General features: G+C 47.0%; 2 protein-coding genes and 1 long non-coding RNA gene across 3 annotated transcripts; 1 reads left to right on the plus strand and 2 right to left on the minus strand.

Moving 5' to 3' along the window:
- Positions 1–3,829: 3,829 nt before the first annotated feature.
- Positions 3,830–6,613, minus strand: LOC135823994 (uncharacterized). Its single transcript, XM_065336887.1, has 3 exons — positions 6,370–6,613; positions 6,105–6,219; positions 3,830–4,953 (listed from the first exon to the last, which is right to left on the minus strand). Exons 1-3 carry the CDS (start codon positions 6,549–6,551, stop codon positions 3,955–3,957), a joined length of 1,296 nt encoding a protein of 431 aa, XP_065192959.1. The 5' UTR covers positions 6,552–6,613; the 3' UTR covers positions 3,830–3,954.
- Positions 6,614–8,172: 1,559 nt separating this feature from the next.
- On the minus strand, positions 8,173–9,929 carry LOC135823224 (uncharacterized). Its single transcript, XM_065336070.1, has one exon. The coding sequence runs from the start codon at positions 9,495–9,497 to the stop codon at positions 8,412–8,414; it is 1,086 nt and encodes a 361-aa protein (XP_065192142.1). The 5' UTR covers positions 9,498–9,929; the 3' UTR covers positions 8,173–8,411.
- A 4,495-nt stretch (positions 9,930–14,424) lies between these two features.
- Positions 14,425–16,533, plus strand: LOC135823995 (uncharacterized). Its single transcript, XR_010554809.1, has 2 exons — positions 14,425–14,764; positions 15,690–16,533. It is a non-coding gene; the product is annotated as an uncharacterized LOC135823995 (long non-coding RNA).
- The last annotated feature ends 1,114 nt before the right edge of the window (positions 16,534–17,647 follow it).

Genomic DNA, 17,647 nt, shown 5'->3' on the forward strand with positions numbered 1-17,647 from the left:
ACGATTTTAGGAAGGTGCTGTTTCCTATTCTTCACATTCAAGATCAGACTGGTGACCCTGCAGATAATATACTCAGCAGCAGTGAGTGGTGACATATCGAATCTTCTGGGATGTGCTATCATCGGGTCAAGATCCCTGGTTGTCTTGCTAGCACTGAGGCGACGGATTGAGAACTCTTCATTATCGCATGAAAATAAATACCATTTCTCTGCTCTGCACGTCTCAGAAAATGTCCACGCCATTTTAGCTTCTTCACACTGCAAGAAGGAGTCGATAATGAAACTGCCGGTTGAGACTACTTCACCTCGAGGTCAAAGTTCACGCCGCGATGACCTTTATAGGATACACAATGGACCACACAAACTCACCCGCGCGCATCACATACACTGTGCAATGACATCACAGTGAACTGCACGATCGGTGGATGTTTTACATGTAAGGAATTCCGGGAATTGGACTTCTCCGTTCCTGATTGGTCAATTCTTTCGTTTTCAGATCAATTCACTTGATCACGTGATCCAGAACATGCACACGTTTGACTGTGATCTTCTTTCCATACTGTATCAATTCGCTAAGGCGGCGGTATCATGTAAGGAATCTGTATGATGAGTTATGATTTTGGCGGGCACGATGCTGATTGGTCAAATGTTTTGGCGGGCTTAATGCTGATTGGTGAAATGTTTTTGGCGGGCTTGATGCTGATTGGTCAAATGTTTTTGGCGGGCTTGATTGGTTGACACATATCTTATCATTTCAATCCGCCTCCCTCTCTGACTCGTATAAATACGAATGATTGTCCTGCAGTTGAGTCATTCATTCATCGAGTACAGTGCTGACGAGTTGTCCTGAATTCACTTCCTAGAAGATGGCTTCCCTATGCGAGCGAAGGATGAGGAAGAATTCCGCTCTTCCTGCTGACCCTCCTCGAGTTGTGCTCTCTTCGAAGCCAGTACCGGCTAAGCGTCGCTATGCATCACCTGCTCCTACCAAGCTCCACAAAGAGATTGTGGTGGATGGGTTTCAGGAGGACATGCAGCTGTCCTACAAGTTATCGGGTAAATCCTTCTACAAGCCTGGATATAAGATGTACTTCCCTTCGGGAGCTCTGCCAGCCTGTGGTAGTACGGCAACAGCTCGCAAAGATGCTCAAGGACAAGTTTACATTGAACTGAACGAGTCCACTGAGTTCATCATTACGAACTTGATCAAGACTTGTCCATCGCTCCGTGACACTCTTCGAAGCGGACGTGTGGAGAAGATCAAAACCAACTTCTATACATCACGTTCGTCCGACGGTCAATGTCGGGTGTACATCAACGGTGAAAACAAGCTAGTCCCGACCAGCTCGTTTGAACTGGATGTGGAACAAGATGTATTCATCTACCCCGGGGCAGTCTCCCTCGACACTGACGAGCAAGTGATGAAGGTACGTCTTGCTGTTGCTCCAATCATCTGCATCAACGTGGAACCCAGATGTTTTCATCGTGCTCTGGACGCACACATGACACTTATATGTATAGCATCCACCGATCGTGTAGTTCGCTGTGATGTCATTGCACAGTGTATGTATACTATGTGCATGTGTGTGTGTGTGTTTGTGTGGTACATGATGCATCCTACAATCCACTGTGACGTCAATGCACACTCCATGATGTGCGCATCCATGGTCCGTGTGCCTTACGTATTTCCACCCCTGAAAATATGAGAAAATCAAGTACTATGAGAGTAAGAATTATATGAGCAGAAAGCTAGAAAAATCCTCCGTCTCATCGACCTTTCAATAGAAGAAAGGCATTCACATCTCAATCTGATATCATAGTCGAAAGATTCCAAACCCGAACAAAAAAGACTCACCATGACCGGGGAGGGGGGCGTCTTTCCGCTTTCGAAACACATCGTGTTCTCCAAGGTCGCCACCTCCCCGTGGCGTGACCCCTTGGTCTTGTTTGAGACGTCTAGACGTAGCCTTGTTTACAAAGGTCATCGCGGCGTGACCTTTGACCTCGAGGTGAAGTAGTCTCAACCTGCAGTTTCATTATCGACTCCTTCTTGCAGTGTGAAGAAGCTAAAATGGCGTGGACATTTTCTGAGACGTGCAGAGCAGAGAAATGGTATTTATTTTCATGCGATAATGAAGAGTTCTCAATCCGTCGCCTCAGTGCTAGCAAGACAACCAGGGATCTTGACCCGATGATAGCACATCCCAGAAGATTCGATATGTCACCACTCACTGCTGCTGAGTATATTATCTGCAGGGTCACCAGTCTGATCTTGAATGTGAAGAATAGGAAACAGCACCTTCCTAAAATCGTCATCGGTGGTGTGGAGGACTACGGAACTATTAGTGAGACCGATGATGGTGTCATACTGCGAAGGTGGACTGATGGTAGACACTCATTCTACAAGCTTAGTGACATGCGTGACGAACCGTGCTCTCAACACATCATCGACCTCTTCGCTGATGCAACCTATTTGGATTCCAGCGACGTAATGCAACTTGTCAAGGAGGTGAACGAGAATGAAGTCTCTCGAGTTGATCGTGTGCGTGTACGACGTAGTACCAAGGCCGTTCAACTCCGTGCCGTTGCAACAAGAGTAACGCGGATTCGTGTGCGAGTTGGTACGATCGACATCGGCGACGATGGATTCATCTCCAAATTACCCGAGTCGACTGTTGACACGATGGCGGTGCAAAGGAGGTCGTCGACTGACAGTTCCATTGCTGACTGGGTGGAACCATTGGTGCACATCAGAGCGTCCGACAACTCCACCTCGTACTGCGTGTCACGGAAGAGATCATGGGTGAATCAATCCTCACACGTAATCGAAGAGTAAACTTTGTGGTCTCTCATCCAATACCAGCTTGATGAAATCAGGACAACAAGAACTGAATTGTACTACCTTTCTCCTCCACTCCATTGCGATATTCACTGTTCGTTCCATTATTCTTTGTAATGACATGAAAAAAAAAGGAGTACAAAATAACAGTCGCAACATTATTTTTATACGCAAAATGAAGGGGCCAAAAATAATTTTCACTAAAAAAAAAGGTCGGGACCCATAAAAATGGGGTCCTAAGACCCAAACCAACATTTTTTTCATCCGCAAAAAAACCGGGCCAAAAATAATTTTCAACGCAAAAATGGGGTACTATTAGTACCCCATTTTCATGTACCTGTACATGCACATGAGACAAAACCCTCACATAGCTAACTACTGTGTGTGTGTGTGTGTGTGGAGGGGGGGGGGGCATGTGTGTGCGTGTGCACATGTGTTTGTGAAAGAGAGAGAGAGACACACACACACACACACACAGAGAGAGAGAGAGTGTGAGAAAGAGAATGTCCTCTACGTGCAGGAGAGGATGCGTACACACCAGTCCTCATCAGACTTGTACCAGTACAATGACCTGCAGTGTGCGGGAGTGGGGGGGGGGGGGGGGTTATCATACCTGTAGAAATTGAGGGCAATATCCCACTATTGTTATGTGTGGTTCCTAGGATAATAACTCTCAATCCAGTTTATTGCATAAGCTGACCGTCGTATACGATTTCTGAAACTACCAGACCTACTTAATTATTATTACTTGTACTGATGAAACATACGATCGTTGTCTGATGATTGGTTCAGCCATGAAACTCTGAGTCACAACAGAATTTGCCCAAGGTTTTCATTGTGTGCCTTTGTGTAATGAACCATACTAGTACTAGTATTCTCTGTACGAATACTGTGTTGCTGGGGAGTTTGAGATGCTAAAAAGTAGAACACTTTGGCATAATTATGATCGTAGGTATAGGTCGTTTAGTCTTCACGCAGTCAAGACACGAGATTCCAATTGCTCGGTGCATATACCAGTATAATTTCAAGTATTCCTAAGATATTCAAGGTGTACATGTCACTCTAAAAAAGGTTTGTCCAATAATTTAGTAAAATGTTCATCGGGTTGAGGGGCAACTATAGACGTGAACTGGGTGGGAATTTGTCTGCACCAATGAAACGGGCACGAAACCGCTCTCTTGGCAGATCGGACAGCCAGGCTCCTTTGACCAGCAGGCCCGCTGCGAGCCTTCCAATCTCGTCGCAGGACTTTGCTGCGCCGCCATTGCCGCCCGTCGCGACGTACAGAGTTCCTGGCCGCTGGGTGCCCGGTAGCACGTCGATGTAGGGTAGATAAGTTGGTGTGGTGAGCGTGGCGCACGAATCGAGCCTGAGGGAGATTGGCAGCAGCGATGGCATGATAGAACGCAGGATATCATGCAGGTGATCGCCAACGGCCGTGTCGTGGGAACGGTACCACTCAGCTATGGTCTGTGGCTCCGGTGGTATTGGATTGTCGTGGAGCTTGCCGTGGCCAATCTTCAAATACCATCTTCCGTCCGGATACCGAATTGCTGGCAATATGTACGCCAGCGACGGCGACAGTTTTGTGTTGTCCATGCCGCCGTTGTGCCAGAAGTCCCGCACCCACATGCCCGGCATTGCGTGCAGGACCGAGCGTGCACACTCCTCGCTCACCTCCGCCAATAGTGTAGTCTGGGTCTGCGGCACTGCGAGCAGGCGCAGCTGCTGTGGCAGCAGGGATGGCCATACGCTTGACACACCAGTGGCCAGCAGCACACGTCGAGCCAGCACTGCTGTCCCACTCTGCAACAACACCCGGTAATGATCGCCGTGATCGCGTACCGACATCACGACGTCACGGATCACTTTGCAGCCGTGACGGCGGGCCAACATCAACTGTGCCAGCACCAGTTTGCGTGGACTTACATGACCAGCATTTGTACTCGCCAGCACGCCACAGCAGACGTCGGGAATGCCGGCCAGGAAGGGAAACCGACCACTGATTGGCCGTACCGGCGTTGCTCGGCAATATGACGAGGCGAGCAGCGTATCGACATACTCTCGCACGGCTTTGGATTGATCCGGCGAGCCAACAACAGTCATACAGCCAACCTAGCCAGTGACCGAAGAACATCGGACACGTTGCACACACGCACGCACACACACACACACACACCGGCAACACACACACACACACACACACACACACACACACACACACCGGCAACACACACAGACACACCGGCAACACACACAGACACACCGGCAACACACACCACACACACACCACACACACACACAGACACACACACACACACACAGACTGTATGACTTAGGATCCTATAGATCAGCATAGCTACATGTACCAGGCCCGCTGGAACCTGTCCGGCTGGTCAGGTTATTCATAGTACCGGACCAACCGTTTTTGGCCATCAACCGTTTCCTATTGTAGAGGGCATGTGTACCCGCCATATCATACACAAAGTTTGAAAGGCCATGATACTACCGGACCAATCAAAAACTGCTTCCGACAGTCCTGCGTACTGTACCATACTTTCCGGAGTGTACTTGTAGTAAGCCGCACTTTAAAGTTAAAAAAAAAACACCAGTAGTTCATCCAAACAAGTCGGTGCAGCTTATACTACAGTGGTCAAATTAACGGTGCACCGGTGATAAACAGGGTACGACTACTAGTTAGATGTCTGTATATCGTGACCAAGCATCTGGGTGTGGATTTTACTCCGGAAACTACGGTAGGTACAGTGGAACTGATCTATTCCTAGCTGAAGTCCAAACCTAGCCGAGGCACGAACCTGGTTACAATGATTATGATAGCAGTTGTGTATAAGCTATAAGCTATACCTGGGAGCTTCTGCACTTTCTGCGAGATCATGTACTCTTGGTAATATTACACACAACTTCTTCGTAATTCCACAGCACCGTTTAAAAAAGTGTTCTTGAATGCACAAAACTCCAGCGCAGTCACTGTGCTGAAGCCGGATTGAGATCGGAAAATGTCGCAGAATATCATAATGCGGGACGGGAAGAGGCTAATAAAAACACAAAAACATTTTAGAAGTTTAGTTTTGAACAGACAACCGGTAACTTAACCCCGCGAACTGTTCCATGCTTGAACCGGAAGAGTTTATCAAAAAGATTACATGACTGATTGTATTATCGAAGCGTCCGGCGGCTAGGCATAGCAATATGCCACACGGCCCACAGGGTCTGTTGAAGAAACCCATGCTGGTAAATGTACGTACCTCGGAGAAAAACTGTACTCCAGTGCTGGCTTGAATCTGCCCGAAGCGTGCTATGGTCTTGCGAGCTAGCGCGGCTCCTAGCGGGTCTGATATGGTATCGCAGGTGACGATCCTGCCCTAGTAGTAGTAGTATTTATTTTATTTACCATCGGATGCCTCAACAGTGATACACACAACTCTTAAGAGGGCCGATAACGGGATAAGTGGAAAGGAAAGGAAAAGAAAGAAAAAATAGAAAAAAAAAAAAATTGGAATTCAGACATCACCCTCGTCGTCGTCCGCTCCGAACGCTATCCGGGTGGACCCAGCCTGGCGTTCTGCAGCGCTGGGAGGATCCGGACCGATCAAGCAAACGGACTTCTCGTCGGACAGGGACTGGCTGACATACTTGGCACAGGCACTGCCGATGAGACCTGCACCGACGATTGCATAGTCGTACGTTGTCATTGGGTAGTTTGATTTGAGATCAAGCGCCGGTACGGTATGTAATCTGATTGGACTCAGGCTCCGGCTTGAAATAGTCTTTGTTTAGTCGCAATCAAAAATCCAATTATTTTGATTCATTTTGTGGAAATGACATGATTGTATGACTGACGTGACATGACTGTACATAAAGATGTGTAAGCAACACGTGACAGTGACGTACTCTAGGAACACCCGCTTATAACACAATCGACTCCTGATATAACGAACACCATTGTGCAGGAGAATATTAGTTCTTTTTTTAGCCGAAGTTCGTTATACCAGAAATGCACTCACACCATTCAAGCGGCAATTGCGCTTGTTCAACCATGTTCGATTGGGAATAAAGGAGGAACGCTGCATCGCAGCCTTTTCGGACCAAAACCAGTCGACTCAGCTTCCAAAAGACTACAACATATGGGCCAATCGCGGTCATCCGTACTTTTATAAGAACGAAATGGCGCTTTTAGTGACATTTTGCATACAAATCCCCATCTAGTAGGGCGCAGTCACCCAGTTTCGGTGGAAGTGCGCGAGTTCGATTGGAATTCAAGTAGGAAGGGAGCGTCTCAGCTTTCTCGGACCAAGACCATTCGACTCAGCACCCCGAAGACTACAACTGGTGAAATTTTAATTTTTGCTTTCATCTTTGGTAAGTGTACAGTCATGTATATCCTTTGACTGGCAAGAGCCAGTCAAAGGATATACATGACTGTACATGTACATGTAGCCTTGAGCAAGTTGAGGACTGAGAAGACTGAAGCACACTATGGTAGTACATGTTCATTGTACATTGTACGTACCACTATCCTAATTTAGACGAGATAAGAAGACAAGCATGCCTGGTTATGCGGGGAATCCGGAGCCAGGATTAGACTGGAGGCTGCTACTACAGTAGCAGTCCGCTACCAGTACATGTACTGTATGATTGACCGGACACGTGCATAAATGTTATCTTTGCCATGATTGTGTGTACATAAGCTAGTTGCTTTACCATGTGTGTACATGTGCATGTACGTGTGCATTGTCGCGTTACCATGTATGTGCATGGGCATGCACGTAACGTTGTGCGGAGGTGCTCTTCGTAAACTGCGTGGACCAAGTTGATGGTCACCGCAACAAAGGCCACACCTATACGTGTATGTGTATGTCATGACATTGCCTATACTATAGAGCCAAACCTGGCATCATCGGTACATCCACATTCAAATCGTCTCAATCTCCACTCCTCCCTCCCACTCCCGCCTGTAGTCCTTGGCGGAGGAGAATATTTCGCGGAGTCTGCTCGAAAGGCAGTGAAATTGGCAGAACCATACAAACCGTACGGCAGGCACTTCCTTGAATTCTGCTCCATTTCCTTATCCACATACCAAACACGCATGGAACAACCCAGAAGAAGTGCCAATACCTGACACTTTTTCTACTGGCATTATCCGCCAGGGGCTACCCACCTAGCACAAGATAGTCCCGCGGCCGCAATAGCATATGGACTGGAGCACTGGACTGGAGCACCCACTGCAGCGTGCAGAGTGACCAGGTGACTTTCTCTCCCAGATTTCACCAATTCACCATGCTCTCTTCTCTCCCCCACATCCGTCGAAGTTCATTTCTCTAAAGGATGCATAATTATTATCTTCAGCAATGCCCCACAAGTAGCGCCTGCGTCCGAACTGAGAAACGCAAATGCAAAGTATTCAGAAGTACAGGAAACGTCTTGTAGGATGCGTGGTGGACTGTCACCGCATGTACTTTGTACAGAGTTTCAATCGTGTTCAGTTGCCATGCACCGGCTCAGTAGTATGGGCATAATTATTACTCACACTACATTGCTGAAAAAGTCTGAATTCATGTTGTATCCTGGCCATCTTTACTTCTCGTTGCTACGGTGATTGGTTTGGGTAGTTTGTTGGCAAGTTCAGCACACTGTGCAATGCGTATAAACAGTTCTGGCAGGACGCAGTCCTTGCCTAAACCAGGGTCAAGAGCACGCTTTACAGCTGACTCACTGGGTAGCTTCCAGCGTTCGATGCATCGCCCTCGCTGTGCGTGCTGCTCGGGATTGCCTTGCTGTGCGAGCTCGGACTGATTGCGGTGTGCCTTCTGTCCATCATCGTGACCGTACACGTGCTTGTGTATACCATCCAACCAGGCATGACACACAATGCGACCGTGCTGCTCGGCTTGCTGTGCGCCGTCGTGCGTTCTGTCTGTTATCTCCACCTCAGTAGCCTGAGCCAAGTCTAGTGTTTCCGTAGAAGTCATCAGTTTATTCAGAGCGCTCTCCCTGAGCAGCTGCACACTTACACGGCCACACGCCAGCACAAACTCAGCATAGCGAACGTAGAACTCAAACAGACTCAGCACCGTGGCAGTGGACGGCGGTGGCACCGCTTGTCTGGAATCGGACAGGCTTGTGCTCTCCTGATCAGTACTCTGAGCAATATCTGAGCCACTCAAAGCAGCCGCTGTGCACGCTTGATAAAACTCTCCAAGGTCACACGCTGCGTGGATCACGGAGACAGGAAAGTCGGCGCACACAAGTTGTACAAGTCCGAACAAATCTCTCCAGAGACACGACGCAGCCCCCATTTCCTTTCCTTGCTTTTCCCTGAGTACATCATTCACCATCATGCTGACCAGGTGGATGAAGGATAGTCGGTTCCTCTGCGTGGCCATGATAAACACAAACCGACGTCCTAGCACGTGCCTTCCTGCAAGAAGCGATTCAAAGTACGCTGCCAGCCGTGTGCTGAAGCGAGTTGTCTTCTCCTCACTGGTACCGCCGCGCATTTTTCGCATTGTCCCATCGACTGCCATACTGCGAACGGCATCCTCTAGGTAGAATTTCAAGCAGGTTGAATCTAGGTAGTCGTATTGGCAGCGTGTAAACTTTTCCTCGTCGTTTTCAACCTCGGGTTGCGCTCGCTCCATTGCAGAGTACCTTCCAAACGTCTGATATCTGTGGCGATTTTGTGAGATACAGTACGCAAATGGATATGCGCAAGTACAGTGCAGGAAATAAGAACTGCAGAAGCACCCCCCAGCAACAAGTTACCAATGATTTACGAACAGGTCCAACGGCAACAACAGTGAACGGTGACGATCGATCGACGCCTCAGATTCTGTGAAGTTTAAAATTGACTTTCACGCCCATGATGATGTAGATCGACTACAAGTTTGTAGGGGATCCACCACACTAACGATAACATGCTGTGAAACCGAACACTCCGCCACAAAGTGACGAACACCACCCATGGCCATGCCCATGGACCAAGTTGCTGCGTGCTCTGGAGTCTGGTCCGTGAGTCGAGTGTTCATTCAAAGAACTAACTCAGATTCAGCCTTCTGAAACTCTACCGGCGCAGGCGTGGATAACACAGGAAAATAATGGCTGTCATCACCAGGCCTCGAACCAGGGGCAGGGCCCTTGCTGAAAGCGTGAAGTCCGGATCAGCGATGCTCTAACCGCCAAGCCATGCCTGGCGTTGTCACAGTCGTATCCTGAGTACAGTAACCAGATAAGAACGGACAGATCATACTGTTCAGCATTTTCTCAGACTTGATCAATACAGCTGTTGTCACAGGCATTGTACTTCGAAGTAAACCAGTATTTTTTCCGTTCTTAGTACATGTACTACATGTAGTATTATGCAGGGAGTCTAGTCGTCAAAGTATTTGACGACTCCCTGGCAGCGGTGGCGCGGGCGTAGCCAGGATATTGATCAAGGCCAAGGGGGGGGGGGGGCACGACTTTCCCCACACAAAGGACTAGGTACATGAATGTACATTCGTATGTTGGTCCTTTCATGCTTATTATTTCAATATTTGATCCACAAAACGGCGGGCGGGGGGGGGGAGCAAAGTTAGCCCCACATTTGAAGCTGAAGATCAATCAGCGATTGGCAAACTTTAAACCAGGGAGTGACAATAACTGAATAAGTATCTAATATTAATATTGACTGTGTAGAGAGGTCAATATAGGAAATAAAAGCCGAGTAAAAGACCGAGGCGAAGCCGAGGTCTTTTACGAGGTTTTATTTCCTATACTGACCAAGTACGAAGTCAATATTAGATTTATCACGACAAACAGTCCGTATTTCAAAATTCCAGAACGATAACCTCATGAATCACGGTTGTATGATTGCACAACCGTTGCACCACCACCTACTCATGCCGTGACAATGCTGCACTAGGCACCGTTCAACTGCGCAACGCCTAAGGAGTCAAATATAAGCAGTCAATATAGCCCTAAGGAGTGAAATATGCAGGAATATTTGACTGCTTAGGTATAGCGAAAATTAATGGGAGTCAATACTAAGGGAGTGATAATGGTATTTTACTACTCCCTGCTTCCAACTAATGGTGAGCTAAGTCCTTGATGCTGCTTTCTCCAAAATTATCACACTCCACGATGGCGTGACGCCAATAAGGACGATTGATAAGTGTGATAGAACTGGTACTACTACTAGCCAGAAACAGCTAGATGGAAATTAACCGGGGACACGTTCGAGATATCAGAAACATCGCATCGCATATCGTCTTGGAGTGTAACACCAAGGTGCCTATGTTGGTGGACCTGCTGCAGCCGGGTCGAGTGGAGCGTGATGTGGATGATGTGTTGGGGTTGGAAGGAAAGGACGATGATTTTCGTGGTGTTGACGAGGAGATGCCAATCCTTCAACCATCGTCCTGCTGCGATGTATGTCCCACAAACACTGCAAACTGCACTTCAACGTTGCTTTCAAAGTTTCTCTCTTCTGCTGATGTGCCCACACTTGCAACACACACGTCCTTGCCTTTCCACAACCTCCAACGCCACCACTCAACAGCCAGAACTACATAATCATTATACAAAACATAGCCAGAACGAACTGCTATGTCTGCCGGGTGTTTTCCATGGACCGTGTTGCTACTTCTACCCATGGCGTGCGTGTGTGATTCTTTGCTTCTAACAAAACATGTAGAGTGCGATACACAATCATGTGCTAAGTCTGCTGATGTCTGACGTGATACTGCAGAACGACAGGTAGATCTACGAAGCGGAGTTCAGTTGCCCTTGACTAGAAGTTTCATTGCAAAATGGCCAATCATCATGACAAAATAATCAACTTCAATTAGGAACTTGAAAATACCGCCATTCCGGCAACAGGCTCTCAGCTCGAGTCAGCTGCACCAAATAGATAAATAAATAACTTTGCCAATATTTCGCCCAATGGGCGATATATGGGCAACGTCTATTTGGTGCAGCTGAGAGCCTGTTGCCGGAATGGCGGTATTTTCAAGTGCAAGAAATACACTGCAATGGAGTTTGGGAATTCTGAAGAAACGTTTTCAATTAGGAACATGACTTAAATTACATCAAGAGTACATAACCCCAATAATGGGGGATATGCACTCTTGCTTACATGTACATTGTACATGTACATGTAGGTCTGAACTGAGTCTGTGAGTACAATGCCTACTAGTAGCACTAGTGGTAGGCACTGTTTACTGAGTAGTAGTACTCAGTAGATCTACTCCCTGGTCTGAACAGGGATGGCTACAGTATGCGATGTGCAGAGTTGCACATGTGATCAGCGGTCCGCGTATTATGGTCCCTCTCGAACCAGACCCCCTCGACTTAGGCCTCGGCCTTTGGGGAATCCATAAATAAAATTAAAATAAAAAAAATAAAAAATTGATGCTTGATGATGATGCGCGTGAGTGTCGTCCTCGCCGTGGTCGTCCTCCAAAATGTGCTGTCCAGTCCATCGGTGGATCTTCCTCTTCCTGTGAAGATGTGACTGCATGCCCGTCCTCCTCCGCGTGTGTAGGGCAGGGTCCAGCTGAGAACAGCGTGAAAGATGGTGAAAGACCGACACGTAAACCACCGAAATTGACAAAGGATCTGTCTGCGTCGGGAAGGGTTACGCGAAGCCAAGTAAAAATACGGGCTGGTGAGGACGCACGTACAACGACAACGGAAGTGACAACAACAGTCAATATTCGAAAACGTGGTAGACCGCGAAAACGAACCTCAATACCGGACAAGTTGGAGTAAGAAGATCAATAGAAATCCGCAATGGAGGAGACGTAGCTGAAAGGACACTGGGCATCGCGCACACAACGGCTAGTGTCAGAAAACGTGGAAGGTCGCGGAAAAGCAAAGAGACGGATAGTGGTGATGCCGCGAAGAGGCGAGATGACGGGACATTGGAGGAGACAACACCCAACGGAGCTAAGAATCGCACTTCGTCCATCAAGCAACATCTGTCAGCCCGTACCAATTGTCGTGAGTTGTACAGTGATAATGTGTTCTCAATATTGTCACGTGGTAGATGTGCGTTGCATCTGGCTGTGTTAGAAGCTTTGTATATCCGTAAGTTAGATCCTGAACTTTGCGTACAGAAAGAAAATGTGTTGTCGCTACAATTGTTTGGTGTTACTCCTCGTCGAGGTGTTAACAATGTAACTTAATTTGCTCACTATGTTCTTGTCACTATTATTATTTCCTTCGAGTTTTGTGTCGTGCTGAACTTGATAATTTTCCACCTTGTCACGAGTGTTGTTATCTCATATCTTTACGCTATATAAGTTCTAGTCTTTCCAACTTGAGCCATTCCCTGTATAATCCTTGATGAGAAGGGACCGAAAACGTTCGGATACTTTGACAAGTGCCTTATTTTGACTGGATGTGTGTTTGCGTGGATACTTACGACCCAACACGGGGGGTTGAGATCCATTTTTTTCTGCTCGTCTTGACCCTGCCTCCCCTGATTGCTACTTCCATTTTCGTATTTTTATTTTCATTTATTTTTCTCTTCATTTCTGACTCTTCTTACTGGTTGTCATCGCTTCCATAATATTGGGCAGAACTGCCCGTTTGCCTTGCGATGTAAAATAAATAAACAACAACAACAACAACAACACGTACCTTCGTTATTAAAGTATTATCCGCCTCCGACTTCTTGTAAAATAAAAAATAATAATAAAAAAAGCTGCGAAACAAGATCGAACTTACCTTTGGGGGGGGGGTGCTTTAGCACCCAAAGCACCCCCCCCCCCCTGCCTACGCCCCTACCTGGTATAAATTAATGCTACGTGTAGTAAGCAGACTTGTACAACGGTATATTGATCGGAAGATAAGAGGCAGGCATATGGTGGGATGATCGAAGATCCTGAGTGAGAAACAGAGGCTGAGAGGCCGGGATGGAATCATGGCCAACATGGATTCAGCCAAGAGTGCATAACTCCGGTTTGCGCACTCCGGGTTTTCAGTCCTTGGACTTTGATCACGTTGTTGGTGATTACATTGGTCTGATGATCTACTCACCTCCCACTGCTTTAGGTGCTGCATCTGAGCCTGTATTAAATTATTGATCTTGGCTAGACAGTTATTTCAGTCCTACTCGCTCCACCCGCCCGTCTGGTTTTCATCACGGCATAGTCATTGCTGATGTTGCATGGGATCACCAGACTTCATACTGGTACATACACTAATAGCAAGACTCTTGCTAATAGAGAGGTTCCGGGGTACGATTTTCCGTGCCAAAATCCGTATGGGCGCTACGGATTTTTTTCCAGGCGTGCTCCATACGATTTTTCGGCACGAGAATCCGTGTGGACTGGCTTTCATACGAACCATGCTTCGTATGGAGATTTTGCGTCATCGGGTGCAGAAAGATTTTTCGCGTACAAATTTGGTACGAGAAACATCGATTTTTCGCGGGAAGTTTTGATTTCGGTACAAATTTTCAAAATAAAAAGGCATAGCGCGGGAATGTGACGTGTTTGCGATCGTAGCCTAGGCAATGACGGCAAACACATAAGTTCCGTACCCCGGAACTTTTCACTGCTCGAAAACGACGTATAAACAGTCGATGCGCCAAGCCAGCTGAGTGGGTCTTTTTATTTTTTTCGCGCGAAAGTTTATGTGGTGAACTGTGTTGGTAAAGATGAAGATGTCAGTCAATGAAATTTGCTATATTTCTTGTGTCTAACCAACCCTGTACGGATCGAACTGACGATTCCCGAGTGCGACAAATGTCCTGAAGTCTGCTCCTATTAGCTAGGTATCTAGAAATTTCAACTTGAGTGTCAAGTGAAGACTTTGCCAGTTGCAGACGAGGGAATTCTCGCTTCACGATTTTCCTGGTGTGTGGAGATATGTTGGAATGCCGACCCACCACACCCGAAATGATGCTTCGGCCGGAATGCAGGTTGGTGCAGATAATTGCCTAATAATATATGTCTAAGCGTGTATACCTTTCCTTTCGTTGCATGCTTGGTTAATCCGACGGCACGAAATTATAGACATTTCGAAATTAACTTGAATATTATTTGGTCGTTGTATGTCTTAGTATTCCCTGGCAGTTTGTGCCTTTTTGTCGCGCTCGCCGACTGTATATGATCTAGCGACATTGGTACATGGTGGACAGTTAGTCATAACTCGTAACATTTTGTCCTTATTCTTTTTATCCATGATTACATTGGCTCACCATCCGAGTTTATTTATATATTTTTGATAGGGCAATATGTAATGTACACACACACACACACACACACACACACACACACACACACACACACACACACACACACACACACACACACACACACACACACACACACACACACACACACACACACACACACACACACACACACACACACACACATACACACACCACCCACACACACCACCACACACACCACCACACACACACCACACGCACACCCGCACACACCATCACATTACGACAAAATCAAGGCAATGCCGGCGAAGCTCTATAATTTTCTTGTGCCGCGTGCTAGGAGCATAATGGCATTGCCCGATAATAGCACTTGGTGTAAATGGGTTCCCATGTTCACACATACACACACACACACACCACACACACACGCACACACCATCACATTACGACAAAATCAAGGCAATGCTGGCGAAGCTCTATAATTTTCTTGTGCCGCGTGCTAGGAGCATAATGGCATTGTCCGATAATAGCACTTGGTGTAAATGGGTTCCCATATGTGTGAAGTACATGTATTATTCGGTTGCTGGCTATCAATTGTGCTGTGAGCATGGCAGAGTGAGGTCTTCCAGCTTTGTTGGTGTTTGCTCTATCTTGTGTTTACGCTCTGCAGAAAGGATCATATGTAGTGCCTTCTCAGCATTACATTACATCCATTGCGTAGCAGCAATGTGCCATCCTTCCGCGACTTAGGTGGAATGACGTGCAAGTGGTGCTCCAGGGTCAACTTCAATTTGCCGAGCACGTATGCCGCTGGCTTGGGGTCAGCAGCTGGGTGCAAAGTCTCTGTATACAAATCGTGCACTGTCGTCAACAATATGGCATCCTTGTCCAGCAATTCCCGTCCTGTAGCGGCAATGACTATAATATTGGGGAAATCACTCTCGGCACCTTCCGTGCTGTACTGAGAGATGATGCTTCGCAATTGGTGGTCTGTGCTTGGTGCATTGTCGGCAGGGAGCATGTCAATTTGCTTTTGGTAGCAGCGTCTACAAAATCGACTCTCGTCTGAAATCCTGACGTGGTGCATGCTACGCAACACATGCTCTGCAAGCTGAAAGTTTGGTGACTTCCACCTGTGTTCTGGTGTGAGTCTCGACTTACACCAAGCACATGTTGCATGGCCCACACACTGCTGGTAATGGGTTGGGCACAGAAGCGGTTCGCACTGTTCTTTCAGACTGTGCACGCGCAGTTTGTCTGCAGGACAGTGTACGGATGCCGCTCCGCTGCAATCATGTACACTGCATGTGCTTTGGCTGACTGGTGGCTTATTTTCTTTCGCTGCTGTGCATACTTGGCGTCGTAGTGCTTTGACGCACTTGCAATAAATGCATTGGCCTGACGTGATGGATGTGCATGTGTGTAGCTTTTGCCAATTTTGCCAATCTGACAGCATTGAGTCATGTGTAAATCGCTTGTCAGATGGCACTTTGGAGCAAATGCTTCATTCTGGGCCACATGGTCGTCAAGTATGTATGCTTGTGCCAGTTGTGCCGCTGACATCTGTGCACACATGCATGGAAAATATACGTAAAAACACTAGTTAGAAATCACGTCACCAGAGGCATGCCCTTTTTTCGGCCAGAACATAACTTCCGCTCCAATGTCACAAAGACTTACTCTTTCGATACGTCCAGCATAGAAGCAGCGAAATGCCTGGTTAATTCGGTGGCACGAAATTATAGGTCGGGCGACGAAATTTCGACGAAAAAAGGAAAAGAGACAAACCGACGTGTAGCGACACCAAACTACAGAATTTCGTCGTTCTTGAAGAACTCATAACAGAAAAAGGTGAAAGGCGACTACTGAATCCTCGAGTGTGACGAATAACTCCGAGAAAGCGTGAGACTGGCCAGCACGTACATACATGAAAACGATCGTATGTTGAGAATGCCTTGAGAAAAGTGCCCAAAAAGGGTGCATCTGAAAAATAGAACTCTGTGTTCCGACGTGATTTTTCAAATCTGGCGCATCGACTGTAAAAAATCCGTAGAGCCTCCACGGATTTTGGCACGGAAAATCGTACTCCGGAACCTCCCTAATAGTAAACCCTACTGTCAAGTATCATGAACATGACGTCATTGTTGAGTGAACATATACATGAACATGACATTGTTGCCATAATATTATTACTAGTAGAGTCCATACCTGCCAAGTACTGAGAGTGCTTTTTCTGGATCGCAACGGCAAAATCCCGGGACTTGCCTTGGTTTTTCGGGATATGTCATATTTTTACCAAAAAAAATCCTTTTTCAACTTTTGATGGCACCAACATTTCGATACTGATGATTGATGGTGATCACCGGATCACACTTTAATACACATGTTCAAGACTCAAAAACGGATGTTTTTCAGAGACTGCTCATGGAAGGAGCACTTGGCGATCCACTGGTACTGCAGGCTATGGCGGTCCGGGATCAATAAGGACAATTACTGGCCTGTGACAAGTCATTCGAAGTGCTCCAAGCAAGTACAATATCAAGCTTGTTTCCTGTACGGTGAATTTCGGGACAATCTACAAGAATTTCGGGATCGCGGGAGTTCATCCAAAATTGCGGGATAATCCCG

This window comes from Sycon ciliatum, chromosome 8 (genome assembly GCF_964019385.1).
Source record: "Sycon ciliatum chromosome 8, ocSycCili1.1, whole genome shotgun sequence".
In the NCBI taxonomy this organism is placed as follows: Eukaryota; Metazoa; Porifera; class Calcarea; order Leucosolenida; family Sycettidae; genus Sycon; species Sycon ciliatum.

Coding starts and splice junctions, on each gene's coding strand:
- LOC135823994 (XM_065336887.1), bottom strand. CDS start 6,551: ATGACAACGTACGACTATGCAATCGTCGGTGCAGGTCTCATCGGCAGT. Junction 6,220..6,369: donor GGAGCGGACGACGACGAGGG/TGATGTCTGAAT, acceptor CTACTACTAGGG/CAGGATCGTCACCTGCGATA. Junction 4,954..6,104: donor GAGTACAGTTTTTCTCCGAG/GTACGTACATTT, acceptor GTCACTGGCTAG/GTTGGCTGTATGACTGTTGT.
- LOC135823224 (XM_065336070.1), bottom strand. CDS start 9,497: ATGGAGCGAGCGCAACCCGAGGTTGAAAACGACGAGGAAAAGTTTACA.